Consider the following 14650-nt stretch of genomic DNA (forward strand, 5'->3'; position numbering starts at 1 on the left):
ATATTACTACAACAATAAATAAAGATACATACATGCATATATGAAGCATAAAATAAGATAAAAAACACTTGATCAGCTACCAGTTTAAGGATTAAGTTTTTGTCTGCTGCTAGCCTGGTACGTGTATATATATATATATATAGAGAGAGAGAGAGAGATCCCAGCAAAGGTTTTTTGAGTGAATTCTGTGTAAAAACAACTGTAAGCATTCGAAAACTGTATACAAGACATGCATGCGTACGGGAAACTAGAAATCAATAGGATTTTCAACGGATTAATCAATCGATCATGTTGTCAACTAGTATTCTTCCCTCGTAGTGAAAACTGAATATTATTGCCCTGCTGCAACATGAACCTTGGGTACTCGAAAACTTGCAATTTTCTAGTTGAGATTTTACTGCTAGTGCATGATAGCCAGAGAAAGGAAAAATACAGGATTGGTGATTTACCTCCTATATATAGGAATGGCCAGCCAAAAATTATGCACCCAGAAATTAATAATGGTGAGCATTATCCACTCTTCCCCAAGCGCTTCAGTTTAAGCCCTTTAACGCAAATTCGGAAGCCCTTGAGGGAGAGTGAACAATGAATTCCATTGGAAATGCACATCGACTGTACATTAATTTTTATACAATACATATATATGTGTGTGTGTATCATCATCAAGACACGTTTTGTTCACTCTCCCCAAAGACTTCAAGCGTTGCTGGGGTCGTGTCCGGCATTACCTGAAGCCTTTGAGGGAGAGTGAGCAAACAATGCCTTGTAAGGTTCAACCCTCCTCTGATTGGTGTGGCTGATTCACAGTGAAGAGCATTGGCCATGAGAAGACCTTTTTATAGGACTTCAATTGGTGAGTTTAATCTGATGGGCCCCTCCATATCTTGGCACTTGACATTTTGTGATCAAACCAGATCCTCTTGCTTCCAAGGAACCTCTCAAAGGACTTCAAAAGTCAACGATCAGAAAAGCTCACGCGCAGGATGAGCCTGCCACTTCTAAAAGCAAATTTCATGAGAGAATTTGAAGTCTTTTTTTTTTTTAGACTTATATATGTAAGTTCTAATAACCAATCAATATTTTCGAACGAGTCTAGAGTTCATGTGAGCTTGAAACCATTCAAGAATTACCCGAGAAGTGGCCCTTAAGAACCTTGACGAGGCTATCTATCTTTTATCTTAAGATAAAAGGAATAATTAAAGCAAGCAATATTATTTAGGGGTTTACGCATCTCATATCTTATCCCTGGATGAATATCTTGAAGGTCAACGCTAAGATAATTCCCCATTGGCATTCCTTGATTCCTACTTCCCATATCCTTGCTTTTAATCTCCTATACAACGAGTTGCATATCTTGCAAATTGGACAATATTTCGAGTCGTGAAACTTGTGCTCTTACCTACTTTTTCCCATTGCTACATTCATAGACACTTGCCATCGCAAATTGACATGAATAAACAATTACATGACTTTTCACTCGCATCAGTTTCAAGGGGTTACATTATATATTTTTTCTGTATTCTATATTTATACATTAAAAAAATGTTATGATGAATAATCAATTTTTGTTCTAATGGGATGTGAGGGCTCCATCTATCGAGTAATCTAGTTACCCCGGCCCAAATGTTTTCACCTGGATTGGTTGAGAAAAAAGCAAAACTCAAATAAAAAGGCCTCCCCCATCAAAAGCCCAAAGGCTTTAGCGATCGGTTGTGATGGAAACGTTTACGCGACGCGTGGCAGTTGGAAGTATGGGGTGAGAAAAGTGGCGTGAACGTCATGGGAATATCTGGTAACTGGCGCCAAGGTAACTTCAAATAGTTTTTCTAGGGTTTCCGAATTGTTTGACGAGAAGCCCAAAAGAAAATATCAGGTCAGAGAGGGTTTATTTGTTCGAATAGGGAAAAGGAAGGGGGCGAGGATTTCAGGGAATGGCTTCTTCACGGCCATCAAAGCGAAGGCGACAAGCTCAGACCGAAGACCATCATACAGATGACACAGAATCACCGGCAGACTCAAAGTTGACCCTGGAAAAATCTTCCCCTGTGGTGGTCTTCGCTCATGGCGCTGGTGCTCCCTCGTCTTCTGATTGGATGATCAGGTCCCTCTTCTCTTTTCATCCTTTTCCTTAAAAAAATGCTTAAATTCGTTCTTATTAAGTTAAATGGTTTTTTTATTATGGCTAATCTGGATTAAGATGAGTTAAATTTATGCAGATGGACGAAAATGTTAAAGAAAGCGTTAAATGCCGTTGAAGTAGTGACATTTGACTACCCTTGTAAGTCAATTTTTTTAGTCAAAATATTTTGAAGTTGGAAAATTAAAGAAAAAAATTGGCAATTTCATTTCTGTGATAGTTTGGAATCTAAAAATTGAGGATTGTCGGGGTATTGCAGATATATCTGGGGGAAAGAGAAAGGCTCCACCTAAAGCAGAAAAATTGGTAGATTTCCACTCAGATATCGTTAAAAATGCAGTTTCCAAATATCCTGGGCATCCTCTGATTTTGGCAGGGAAATCAATGGGTTCAAGGTTGAATATAATAATAGTATTTTACCCTTTTCTGCTTCAAGGATTTAAGGACTGTAATCGTGGTTTTGATGTTCCATTAGAAATGTTATCGCTCATATTCTTAAGATGCTAATATTTGATTGATGCTTGTTGTAGATGTCTTACTTTAAAGGCATGTTTCCTTGTAGAGTCAGCTGCATGGTGGCTGGCAGGGAAGACATTGCTGCATCATTAATTGTTTGCCTAGGATACCCACTTAAGGTTTGTCTTTGTCTTACTTTTTGCTAGTTTCTGGATTTGAAGTATGCATGGATGATATCCGATGCTTGTTCTCATCATTTTGTGTATATTATTAGGACATGAGATAGTTCTTGTTGTTTGTATTGAATCAATTCCATGTTCATAGCTAGTTATCCACCATTTATCTTCTAATGTAGATTTCTCAAGGGTAATCTTTTTTATGGTTACTTTTCATTCACTGGATCATTAGAAAGACATCTTTTATAAGACTTAAGAGTGTAGTATCAATTATGACTTAATTTGTATATTCCTGAATCTCTTTTTTTTTTTTTTGAAAATTGTTTGTTCTTGAATCTTAACACTTGACATGTTCCTTTCTTTGGAATTTTTAATTTGATAATTCTTTGGGAGGTTTTTCATTTTTTCCATTTCATTAATTATATCATCATCTGACATAGAGCTAATGGAATTGAAGTGTAAGTTTAAATGGTGCCTGTCTAGCTATAGATGATAAGCAGTGTCAGTGTAACTGGAGTTTGCTGTGAACCACATCGGGGAGCATGCTACACTTTCTTTCTTTTACTAAATCTGCTAAACAAAGGAATTCCTTGGATTTCTTTCCTTATTTTGCTTCTCCTTAATGGCAATATTAAGATAGTGAATTAGAATGTTCAAGTGTATAAAGGGTTTAGGGGACTGTGCAAACTTTTTCTTCTACTGCTTCTTCTTCTCAGAACAGCAGGAAGCAGGGAGCAATAAATAAATAAATAATGAATAAAGGTAACTTTCTGAATGGAGGATAGGGTGGGATAGGAATCAAGAAAGACTTCTTCCCCTGAAGAGGGGTAGTTTGTCCTCTGTGATGTAACTTATAAACAGAAATGTGCCTTGTTATACTATATTTTCTTGCTTAAATATCAGGGCATGAATGGAGCAGTGAGAGATGAAACCTTGTTGCAACTTACAGTTCCTGTGATGTTTGTCCAGGTACTCTTTTCAACTTATTACATAGTTCATTTTTATAAATGCATGTGGCTGTCTTCATAGTTTTCATGCCTTGGTTGTGTAATATTGAAGGAATTGGGCATTATATTAGAAACTTTAGGCCTTATTTTTCTTATTTTGCTATACTTGCTGATAAAATTTATAAATTTAGTTCTCTTTGTTTTGCTGTATGCTGATGGACCTAGAAGACATTACTTTTCAACTAGTATGATATTATATTTATCAGCAACGTGAGATTTTTAACCCAAATTTATATAGAATTTCTTTGAAGTTTTCTGTTATTCTTATGATACGATCATTTATTTTTATTTTAAACTTGTGTGTAGGGTAGCAAAGATGGTTTCTGTTCTTTGGAAAAAATGGAAGCTGTTCGCAAGAAAATGAAGGCAATGAGCGAGTTGCATGTGATTGATGGTGGTGATCACTCATTTAAGATCTCAAAAAAGCACCTGCAGACTAAGGGATCAACCCAAGATGAAGCTGAAGATGCAGCTGTTCAGGCCATTGCATCATTTGTTTCCAGCTCTCTCACAGGAGGGTGATTCCTTCTGCTGCAGACAAGCGTGCCTCATTTTTGTGTAAGTTTTGTTTTAAAGCCTAGAGGCTTGACCTAGCAGTCCCAACGGAGGGTTAACTGGTTAAGGCCCAGGGTTCAAATATCCCCTTTTTCCCTTGGCCTTACTGTTGTAGCAAAGTTTTGTTGCATCAGGCTGTGTAGTTGACTGTTCATATCTCTTGTAAATGGTAGTGAAGTTGTGTTATGTGTCTTAAACTAATCTGCTACAAATGGTAGTCAAGACGTGGCTTCTTGTATGGAAATGAATTGTTCTTCAAATGTCTAACTTGGATATCTGGATTGCCAGTAAAATGAGTCTGGAGAAGGAATCTCGAATAGGAATGGAGTAAGTCGGATTCCTTCACTTCACTTTCAATATTACTCTTTGAATCTGCTTTCATATAATGGATAAACAATAATGTAGCCGCCTTTTTATCCTGTCACCTACAGAATAAATTCTACATTTTTTTATATGGAAATACTATTTCTTGAACTGCATTGACATTCTGGCACCCAAATGTCTTAACAGCATAAATGAAGCTGTGATTCTCTTCATAATATGACCATAAAGAAGCTAAGGTGTATAATGGATAGATCAAAGTCAAGTTAAACAAGCTGAGCACTGCCTTACAGCTCTGCTGCTTATTAGTTCTTAAATGCAATATGTATATATGTGGTCGTCTGTGGTCCTGCAAATTTTACTTATTTTGATTTCAATTTGAGTCACTTGAAATATCAATCTACTGGCAGACAATATCGCAGAACCGTATTGAATCAGCTTGCTTAAATATTAGCAGTAGCATAGTTTTCTGGGGAAAAAAGGCTGCACAAGTTTCTGCAATTATAAATAAGATGGACCCTAGGATCCTTCTTCTTTCTTTTTTTTTTGGTTTTTTCATTAGTACATGATAATATTCAGTCTTACATGGACACCATGTTTGACTGTTGTGAGACTACAGATAATCAGCATATGCCCACAGCCATTGGTCGTTTATTTTTTTTTTATTTAAGGTAGTAAGCATTATATTGCCAGCCAGGCGTCTCTCTGTGCTCCTCAATCCTAGTCTGCAGAAACCAAAGAAGTGAATTAGATCATAATAACTGATGATAAAGATAATATATAGCAGAGATAGTTTTTGAAGGGATTATGTGTATACACTTCTTGCCTTATTTTTGCAGCAGGTCTTTCCCTTTAGTCGCTGTCGCTGCTGCTGTCCTTGCTCTTCTTGTGCTTACTCTTCTCCTTATCGGGCTTCTTCTTATGCTCAGACTTTTTTTCCTTCTTTTCTTTCATTTCTTTCTTCTCCTTCTTTTCTTTTATTTTCTTTTCCTTCTTTCCATGGCAAGTCATGGCCGTGGCTTGAGCTGCATGTTGCTGAACGTGGACGCCCTGGGTCTGGGTCTTGGACACAGCTTGCGTTTTACCGACACTCTTAGTCTCAGCTGCGACCATTTCCTTGTGAACTTTGGCCTGGCCAGTGCTCAGGGGTTCATGGCTCACTTCGTGGAAGGCTTTCTCAGTAGGGCGCTCGCATTGTTCTGTGGCCATATCAACTTAATAGGGAAAGAGAAGAGTGTTCACTCAGGCTCTTGCTTTGAGGTTGCCTGGTGAAAATTACCATTGCAATGGCAAGTATATGTAGGCATGGCGAGTGAGGTTCTTGCAATTTGTTACATCACCTTTTGAATCTACTTTCTTAGACAGGCCAAATTTCATCAAGAAGTTTAATCACCTCTTTCGTCATATCCTCTTACAGAATAAGTTCCTTGATGGCAATGTCCATTTTACACTTATCTTTGATTTTGGTTCGTAGGTTATAATTCTAGAAACCCAGATGAGAACCAAATTGCTTGCCACCAAACAATATGCTTCGAGTCTATTTCGATATGTTTTGACAATTTGCATACAAAGAATGGATAGGATGCTTCGTGTCTCTGTTTTGGCAGTTGCGGGGCTTCATTTAGCAAAAGGAAAAGAGAATAATAAAAGAAAAAAAATGGAATGAGGAAAATTTGATTAACTTTTGATAATTCATAATCAAATTTAGAGGTTATGGGGAAATAAAATATAAATGAAAAAAATAATTACTTTTTAATCAATAATCTCAAAATAAATTATTTTTTCCATTAATAATGCTAAATAAATAAATGAGTTTGAGTAATTTAATACATAATATTTTAATAACTTCAGGTTGATAAAAGTACCTTGACGAGTATTGTTAAAATATTTGCAGGTTACTGAAGTTCATGAAAGATTATTGAAATTATATTTGTAAAGTTACTAATTTAATGACAAATTTAATGAAAATGAAAAAAAAAAGAAAAAATGACAAATAAAAAACAGAAAAATATATAAAAATAAAATGAAAAAAGTGGGACAAGAAAATTAAAGACGAGTGCTAGGAAAAACAATAATTGTACATTTAGAGATTATTCACTCATGAGACCAAAATTACTAAAAAAGTTATATACGTATATATAAATTTAGAAACTTAATCTCTGTTATTTAAAGGTTACTGAAATTATATAAAAAGTTTTAGAGAAATATGTAAATTGTGAAAATTCGATAGAAAGTTATTGAGAAAGTATTTGTAAGGTTTTTTTTTTTTTTGGAATAGCATTGTAATTTAATGTAAAAGTGAAAGCATTTGTAAGGTTACTAAATACAAATAAATGAGTTTTATGAAAAATAATTATTCATTTTGGGGGTTTGATTTGAGAGATCAAAATTACTAAAACTGCTAAACAATTTTACAAAATGACAAGCCAAATAATGCTAAAAATGTTAAGTAAGTATGTAATATGATTAACTTAGTATCTAATATTTTAGAAATTTCAAGTTGTTAAAATTAAATAAATGGCACTAAGAAAATATTTGATCAACTCATGCAATCAATTCTTAATGTCGCCAAAATGATAAATTTAATTTTTGTACAATAATTATGAAAATTAAATTATTGTATTTTTTAAAATTAACAATGCCAATCTAATGATACATATACTAATTACATAATTTGATTAAAATAATTTTAATTTAGTGAAATCTTATAAAAGATTATTGACAAAGTATTTATAAGGTTACTAATTCAATGGAAAATCTAATGAAGAGAAAAAAAAAAGGACAAGGGGCAAAAAAGATAAAGGGAAATAAAGAAAGAAAAAAATTGCTGACAATTTGATAATTCATAATCAAATTTAGAAGGTGACGATAAAATAAAGAAAAGTGAAACAAAAAAAAAGAATGAGTGTTACAAAATAAAATTATATATTTAGAGATTATTCATTTAGAAAAGCAACAATGTTACAGAAGTTACATCCATTTTTTTGTGTTTATATTATTCATTTATAGTACCAATGCTTAATATATTGTGCTTTTTTCTTATTGGATCAGCAGTCTGCTAGTTTGAAGCCTGAGGCCGAAGTAATTTTTGGGCTTGGTCACATAATGGTAAGGCCTCTTTTATAACCGACATATAACGGCTAAAATTTTTAAAGCATTGGTCAAACGTGTCAGCGAATTCCAGCTGTACCTGACCAATGATCCGGACCGTTCATAGATGTTCCACCGCTTAATCCGAGCCCTCTATTCTGACCACTCTTATTCTATAAATATATCCTCCTCAGCTCCCGTTTATACCCGTTGCGGGATGGGGGAGTGCGCGTTGGTTTGCCTCCTTTTCTCTCCCGGTTTTTCTCCTTGAACTTCCTTATGGCGGTGATCGCCGAACTCTATTTTGATTAAATCGGTCTGTTTTGGTATTTATTCTTCTCAGAGTTTTCACAGAAGTTTCGGTACCGTTCAATGTTGAACATCGTGAGTATGGGGTCTCTTCTGGGTTAATTAATTTGTGCGGATGGACAGATGGTTCTTTTGGGTTCCCTTCCTCTTTTACGAGTTCTATATTTCTTGTTTTGTTTTGGAACTTTCTAGGATATTTCAATATATGGTTTCTGACTGCAGTGATGTTGCTGGCTTTCCTTTTCTAAAGTGCTGATCCCTGAAAATTTCCTCACGGCCGTGATCGCCACTATCACTGGGGATGTTTCTCCTTCCACGTTGTGAATAATTCTTTCTTTTGAAGTTAATTAGTAATATGTCAGGAGATGAAAGATTATTAGTACTTTTTGTGGATTTTGGTAGGAATTTTTCTGCAATTTCTGCGGGTTAGTCACATTATGTTGGGAGTGTGAAAGATTCTATCTATTGGATCAATGGAGTCTGAAGAGAAAAAGGGGTAAGTGAACGCAGAGACAATTGATGGTATAATTCATCAATGGAATTTATCTTGATGTTTTACAGGCAGTGATCACCTTGCTTAATGCATTTTTGCAGGTGCATAGACGATTAATGATCATAGTCAATGTTATGTCTTCACCTGATAACTCATAAATCCTATGTTTTACAGCAATGGTAACCTTGCTCAGTGATCTTCTTTATGTGTTTGTGTTTTTTAAGGTGGGAAAGACATTTTCAGATTTCAAGTTTTTGCGCGTTCAAATTTTGGGTTTTAGTATCTGGACATTTGCTACTGAACAGCTTTTTATCAGCGGTGGAAAATTGTTCATCGCTTTTATCAGTTTGCTTGATGAAGGCTTTCATGTGCAGTGGTTGGCTGGACTATTGTAATGGGGAAAAATGATAAGTCTTCATTCTTGCTACTAATTTCTTGTTCATTGTTGCAAGATCTTTTACTTTGATCTTCTTGTTTTAAAAAAAATATAAAAATTAAAGCTGTTTGCCCTTTGTGTGCTTTGTTTTTCAGTTGACCATTTTTTCTCTTGGCAAATCTTGACTCCTGATTTTCATAGGCAGTTTTTGACAACAGCAATTTTGGAAATTCTACCTTAAGCAGATAACACAAATACACAATGGTTACTTGCAACTTTTTTATAAATATTTTCGCACCCTTGATTAGGATTTCTTGGTTTTTATTGATTTGAGTGTCTTTTAACAGTTTTGTTTGATCAGGTTCAGTTGGATTTTCAATTTTGGAATCCTGCCTCAATTCTCAAGGAGATCGGCTTCCTGGTTCTTATCGCATCTCTTCAACATTTTTAGTTTGGAGCTTTTAGCATCCCGTGTAGTTAATGTCACTGAGCATTATATGACTTTTTGACCCTTTTATTGTTTTAGATGCTGATGTGTTATCAGTTTTCAAAATTAAAAGCAGGAAGGGCAAGGATGAAGGATCTTCCTGCAGTTGGAGTAGGGTGCTTCGTCAAATGTTTTTCGTGCACTGCGTTGTCAAATGTTTTTCATACACCCTTTTTTATTCTTTGTTTTGGAAGTTCTTAATTTTAGGTTTTTGTGCAGTATGTTGCTATTGATTGCTTTCTATGCTTACATATTCCTGATTCTGAGGCGGGCTGTTGTTAGAAATTACGACCATTACGTAGGGAGAATGAGATCATATATAGCTTTGTTATCTCTTTCCTGGATGGAGCTTCGGATGGAGGGATTGGGTAAGTAGATGAGGAGGCAAGGCCAATTAATTGTTTATGTCTTACATTTACCCAAAATCTGCTTAATATAACTCAAGATAAGTACAGGTTTGTCCTGTAGATTTAGGTTTGGAAAGATTCTGGTGGTCGCTTGTCTCAAAAGGTTGTGGGCAACCTTGCTGGTTGGGAGAGTAATCTTATTCAGATGTTTCTCTTGTGTTCATGATATGTACGAATACTTTTGTGATTGTAGGTAGCAGATATTTCTCTGGTTTTTAAAGCTCTGCACTAACATATATTTCAGTTGTGCTTTCATTTCTTGGATTTGTGAAGTTTGGTTTTAATTTGTAATTTTTACTACATGTTGGTTGGGCTTTACCAATGGAGATATTTTTACTAAGCCATCATTTCTGCTGTGGATTCCTGTGTTCTGTGTAATTATAACTTTCACCTCTTTGCACAGTTTTTTTTTTCCCTCTTAATTGTTTGCACCTTTTTTTAGGACTCTTGGTTTCTAAGACGTCCATTGGATTTCCTTGGATTTTCATATCTCCCTGATATTCTTAGTTTTGGAGGATCCTGTTTTGGTACTGAGCGTGATACAACTTTATGACCCTTTTATTTTCAGACGCTGTTTGTGGATTTTGCTTTATGACCCTTTTATTGCAAAATTGTAAGGATGAAGGATTTTGCTTTTGCTTGGTTTTAAAATCTGATTTGCGTTTTTGCTTATAGGCAGCAGATGTGAAGCTTGTTAGAAATTTTACTTGCAATTTTCTTTCTTTCTTTTGGTTATATTTTTATTGTATTGTGCAAAATTGTAAGGATGAAGGATTTTGCTTTTGCTTGGTTTTAAAATCTGATTTGCATTATTGCTTTGAAGGTAGATAGTTTATAAAAGTATAGGCAGCAGACATGAAGCTTGTTAGGAATTTTACTTGCAATTTTTTTTCGTTATTTAGGTTATATTTTAATTGTATTGCAGAAGATAAATGTGTGGAAGATGTGGCCATTGGTTAAGGACTCCAAACAGGTGAAATTTTTGTTTGCGCTTCATCTTCTTTTTCTGAATCTTCTCCTAATATCAGTTTGCTTGATAATGGCTTTTATGTGCAGTGGTTCTTGGGTAGCCATTCTCAATGCAGAAAATTTTAATTCAGCATTTTCTTATCTTGTGTTCTTTTTTCATTTTTTGCGGTATCTTCACTATCAATGTTTTTTCTTCTTTCACTTTTTTCCCTCAAAAAGTAGAAGACTTTGTTCTTTGTAACTTTTTTTTTTTCATTTCATCGTTTCTTTCTCTTGTTTTTGGGCTTAACACATGGTCTTCAGATGTTGTCGTTGACAGCAGCTATGTTGGAAATTCTACCTTTAGGACATAAGTCATAAGTCTACACTCAGATTATATAATATTTTTCTAAAATTTTTTCCATCATTTTTTTTAGATCTCTTGGTTTTTAAAGACTTTCATTGGATTTTCCATTTTGGATTTCTGTCTCAACTTTCAAGGAGATTTGCTTCCTGGTTCTTCACATCTCTCTAAAATACTTGGTTTGGGTGGATCATGTATTGGTACTGAGAATGATATGACTTTTTGACTCTTTTATTATTCAGATGCTGTTTGGGGTTATCAATCTTCAGAGCTAAAAGGACAAGGATAAAGGATAAATGATCTTGCAGCAGTTGGAATAGGGTTTTACCAAAGGCAATTTTTATTGTTGTTTGTGTTTCTTTTTTCAGTATTCTTTGTTCCTTGGCAGCCAGTTTTGCACTTTTGGAGTTGGATTAGAATTTTTTTTATTTAAAGTAGGAATATAAAATGGATTTGGTGTGAATCCTGGATGCTGTATTTCTGGTCAACAGTCTTGGAATTTTGAATGGCAATTGTTTTGTGGGAAGTATGCCATGTTATTATTTGACCTTGCAATGGTAGTTTGTAAATTTTTTCAGGCCTTTGATCAGATCTGTTTTTCATATTAATATATGATTCTTCATTTTGCTGTGTTCCTTTCTTTTTGGGATTTCATAATGCAGAAATTATAATGACAAGATTTTGTTACTCTCTATGTGCAGAGTTGGGTTAAGTCATCCCCTTTATGTGCAGAGATGGGTTATAAGTCACCTGATAAGTTTTTCTTGTTCTTGTTTTATGTTTTTTTAATTGTTTTGATTACAATTTTTCATTTCTTGTTTTTTAAGTTTTGAAATTTCTTATTTTAAGATTTTCATGCAGGATGTTGCTCTTGATTTGTTTTTGCCCTTGTTGTTCTTGATTATTGGGACAGAGGCTGCTCTTAGGAACTATTAGCAATTTAGGATTCTGACTGATATCTCATATCTGTGTGGACGGAGCTTTGGAGGGAGTTATTTGTCTGTCTTACATTGACCTATCGTCTGCTTAAAACTTGAGACAAGTATGTTTTTTGTGGTTTCTGTACAGAGTTTGAAAGATTCTAGTGGTCACTTGCAAGTGTTGAGAGATTACGGACGTCAGTTGCGACTTGGGGTCATAATCTTATATGCAGACATTTGTCTCGTGTTTGTGTGCTTGGTATTTTATAGTGATATTTTGTGATTGTAGGCAGCTGTAGATATTTTCTACCTTTTTAAGTTCTGTTAACCAATGCATATTTAAATTGTTTCATTGTATTGGATTATGAACTTTAGAACCTCTTGGATTTTTTTGCTTCCATTATCTTTTTATAGTTTGTTTGATCAGGGTGTCTTGGATTTTTTTGCTTCCAATAACTATTAATCGTTTGTTTGATCTGGGCCTCTTGGATTTTCAATTTTGGAATTCTGCCTTAAGGAGATTTGCTTCCTGGTTCTTATCATATCACTTAAAAATCTTTAGTTTTGGAGTTTTTGGAATCCTATTAAATCGATCTGTTTTGATATTTATTCTTCTCGGGTTTTGGTACAGTTCAATTTTGAACATAATGAGTATTGGCTCTAATTATGTTGTGCAGATGGACCAACTGTTCTTTTGGGTTCCCTTCCTTTGTTACGAGTTCTATATTTCTTGTTTTATTTTGGAACTTTGGAAGATATTTCAATTTACGCTTTCTGCCTGCAGTGTTGTTGCCGGCTTTCCTAATCCTTGAACTTCCTCATGGCCGTGATCGCCACTATTAATAGGAATGCATCTCTTTCCACATTGTGAATAATTTTTGTCTTCTGAAGTTAATTAGTAATACGTCAGGAGATAAAAGGTTATTAGTATTTTTTTGTGAATGCAGTTAGAAAGAAGAGATGAGGAGATGATATATGGCCATGGCCCGAAGAAGAAATGAGAAGGATGAAAGATTTGGAAGAAATGACAGAGGATGAAAGATTTGGAAGCTGTGGGTGGTAAGGGGTCTTGTAAAAGCTTACCCTTGCACTTTTATGTCTCCACGTATCTTCATTTTAGACTGAGATTGTTTCAATTTAAAATTTGGCGTTGGTGATTTTAGATTGGTGGTCTAGGAGGTATTGATTGGATCTCTTGGTTTTGAAGACTTCCATTGGTTTGGATTTCTGTCTCAACTTTTGAGGAGATTTGCTTCCTGTTCATAAATCTCAAAAATACTTGATTTTGGAGGATCTTGTATTGGTACTGAGCATGATATGACCTTTGACCTTTTTTTTATTCAGATGCTGTTTGGGTTAATTAAAAGGACAAGGATAAAGGATCTTGCAGCGGTTGGATTTTTGTTGGACCTCCATCTTGCTTGTGCAGTGGTTCTTGGCTGGCCAATCTATGATGGGGAAAATTTTTAAGTCTTCATTTTCTTCTCATGTTCTTTTTCATTCTTTGCAGGAACTTCACTATCAACCTTTTTCTGTTTATCAATTTCTCTTGTTTGTTGACTTGACACATGGTTTGCAGGTTGATGTCGACAGCAGCAATCTTGGAAATTCTGCCATCAGCACGTAAGACAAAAGTCTACACTCTGATTTCAAGAAGATTTTGCTACCTGGTTTTTCATACCTCTCAAAACTACTTGATTTTGGAGAATCTTGTGCAGGTTTGCGTGGTAGTCTATTAGGTTTGGAAAGATTCTGGTGATCACGTTCTAGTTTTGAAAGATTGTGAATGTCTTTGCTAGTTGGGACAGTGATTTTATGCAGACATTTTTCTTGCGTTTGTGATTGATAGCTATATATGTGCATCCGTCATTGTAGGTTGCAGAAGATACGTTTCTGGCTTTTCAAACTCTGCCACTGGTTTATTTGTCATTTGTGCTTTCATTTCATGGATTTGTGAGGTTTTCTTTTGACTGGTTTATTTAAATATGTTAGTTAGAGAGGATTTCAAATTGAATGGATTTCATTTAACTGAAAAGATGCCGTAGGATTAGCAGGCATTTATGCGATAGTTTGGATGTTGACTTTATATTATAATTTTTTTTGGTTGTGAGTTTGAGTTCTTATTGTGGGATTTATAGGGATCTGTTTGTGTTTGTAGGTTGGAGAGATTCATTAGAGTTTACAAGTTCTGTCAGTTTAGATTTTTCTTTTCTCGTGGTTCTCAGTGTCTGATTCGGATCTTTGCATTGTTTGGAAATTGATATTTTTTTAAAGTCTAGGCAGCTGAAATGAAGCATGTTGTTAGAAATTGTATTTATATACTTTTTTATTGTTAATGTTTGAGCATGTTCTTGCTAATTTAGTTGGCACGTGGTAAATGCGTGGAAGATGTGCCCCATCAAGGACTTCAAATTGGTTTTGTTTGACCTTCATCTTGTCTTTTGAAAACTTGTGCTTAATATCTGTTCGCTTGATGTTGGCTTTCATGTGCTGTGGAATGTTGGCTGGCCATCCTAATGGAGAAAATTTATAAGTCTTCATTTCTTGCTATTGGATTGTTTTGAACTGTTGCAGGATCCTTTATGTTCAGCTTTTTTTTTTTTT

The 14650-nt window shown here is 34.8% G+C and overlaps 1 protein-coding gene and 1 long non-coding RNA gene across 51 annotated transcripts in view; both read left to right on the top strand.

The window, feature by feature from the left end:
- The first annotated feature begins 1787 nt into the window (after positions 1 to 1787).
- On the top strand, positions 1788 to 4575 carry LOC110424842 (alpha/beta-Hydrolases superfamily protein). The gene is made up of 6 exons (XM_021439560.2): positions 1788 to 2101; positions 2217 to 2278; positions 2397 to 2532; positions 2700 to 2772; positions 3673 to 3738; positions 4083 to 4575. The coding sequence occupies exons 1-6, from the start codon at positions 1932 to 1934 to the stop codon at positions 4296 to 4298; spliced, it is 723 nt and encodes a 240-aa protein (XP_021295235.1). The 5' UTR covers positions 1788 to 1931; the 3' UTR covers positions 4299 to 4575.
- A 3393-nt stretch (positions 4576 to 7968) lies between these two features.
- LOC110427842 (uncharacterized) overlaps positions 7969 to 14650 on the top strand; it is a 19409-nt gene continuing 12727 nt past the window's right edge. For 42 of the 50 annotated variants that reach the window (XR_016351582.1, XR_016351597.1, XR_016351599.1 and 39 more), the window contains exons 1-5: positions 7969 to 10787; positions 11369 to 11459; positions 11828 to 13105; positions 13210 to 13263; positions 13391 to 13764. This is a non-coding gene — a long non-coding RNA (uncharacterized LOC110427842). The remainder of the gene's footprint in view (positions 10788 to 11368; positions 11460 to 11827; positions 13106 to 13209; positions 13264 to 13390; positions 13765 to 14650) is intronic. The other 8 variants (XR_002446341.2, XR_016351589.1, XR_016351591.1 and 5 more) reach the window with 8 other exon arrangements.

The sequence above is a fragment of the Theobroma umbraticum genome, unplaced genomic scaffold, assembly GCF_002168275.2.
Source record: "Theobroma umbraticum cultivar Fairchild unplaced genomic scaffold, ASM216827v3 scaffold_30.0, whole genome shotgun sequence".
NCBI lineage: Eukaryota > Viridiplantae > Streptophyta > Magnoliopsida > Malvales > Malvaceae > Theobroma > Theobroma umbraticum.

Coding starts and splice junctions, on each gene's coding strand:
- LOC110424842 (XM_021439560.2), top strand. CDS start 1,932: ATGGCTTCTTCACGGCCATCAAAGCGAAGGCGACAAGCTCAGACCGAA. Junction 2,279..2,396: donor AGTGACATTTGACTACCCTT/GTAAGTCAATTT, acceptor GGGGTATTGCAG/ATATATCTGGGGGAAAGAGA. Junction 2,773..3,672: donor GCCTAGGATACCCACTTAAG/GTTTGTCTTTGT, acceptor CTTAAATATCAG/GGCATGAATGGAGCAGTGAG.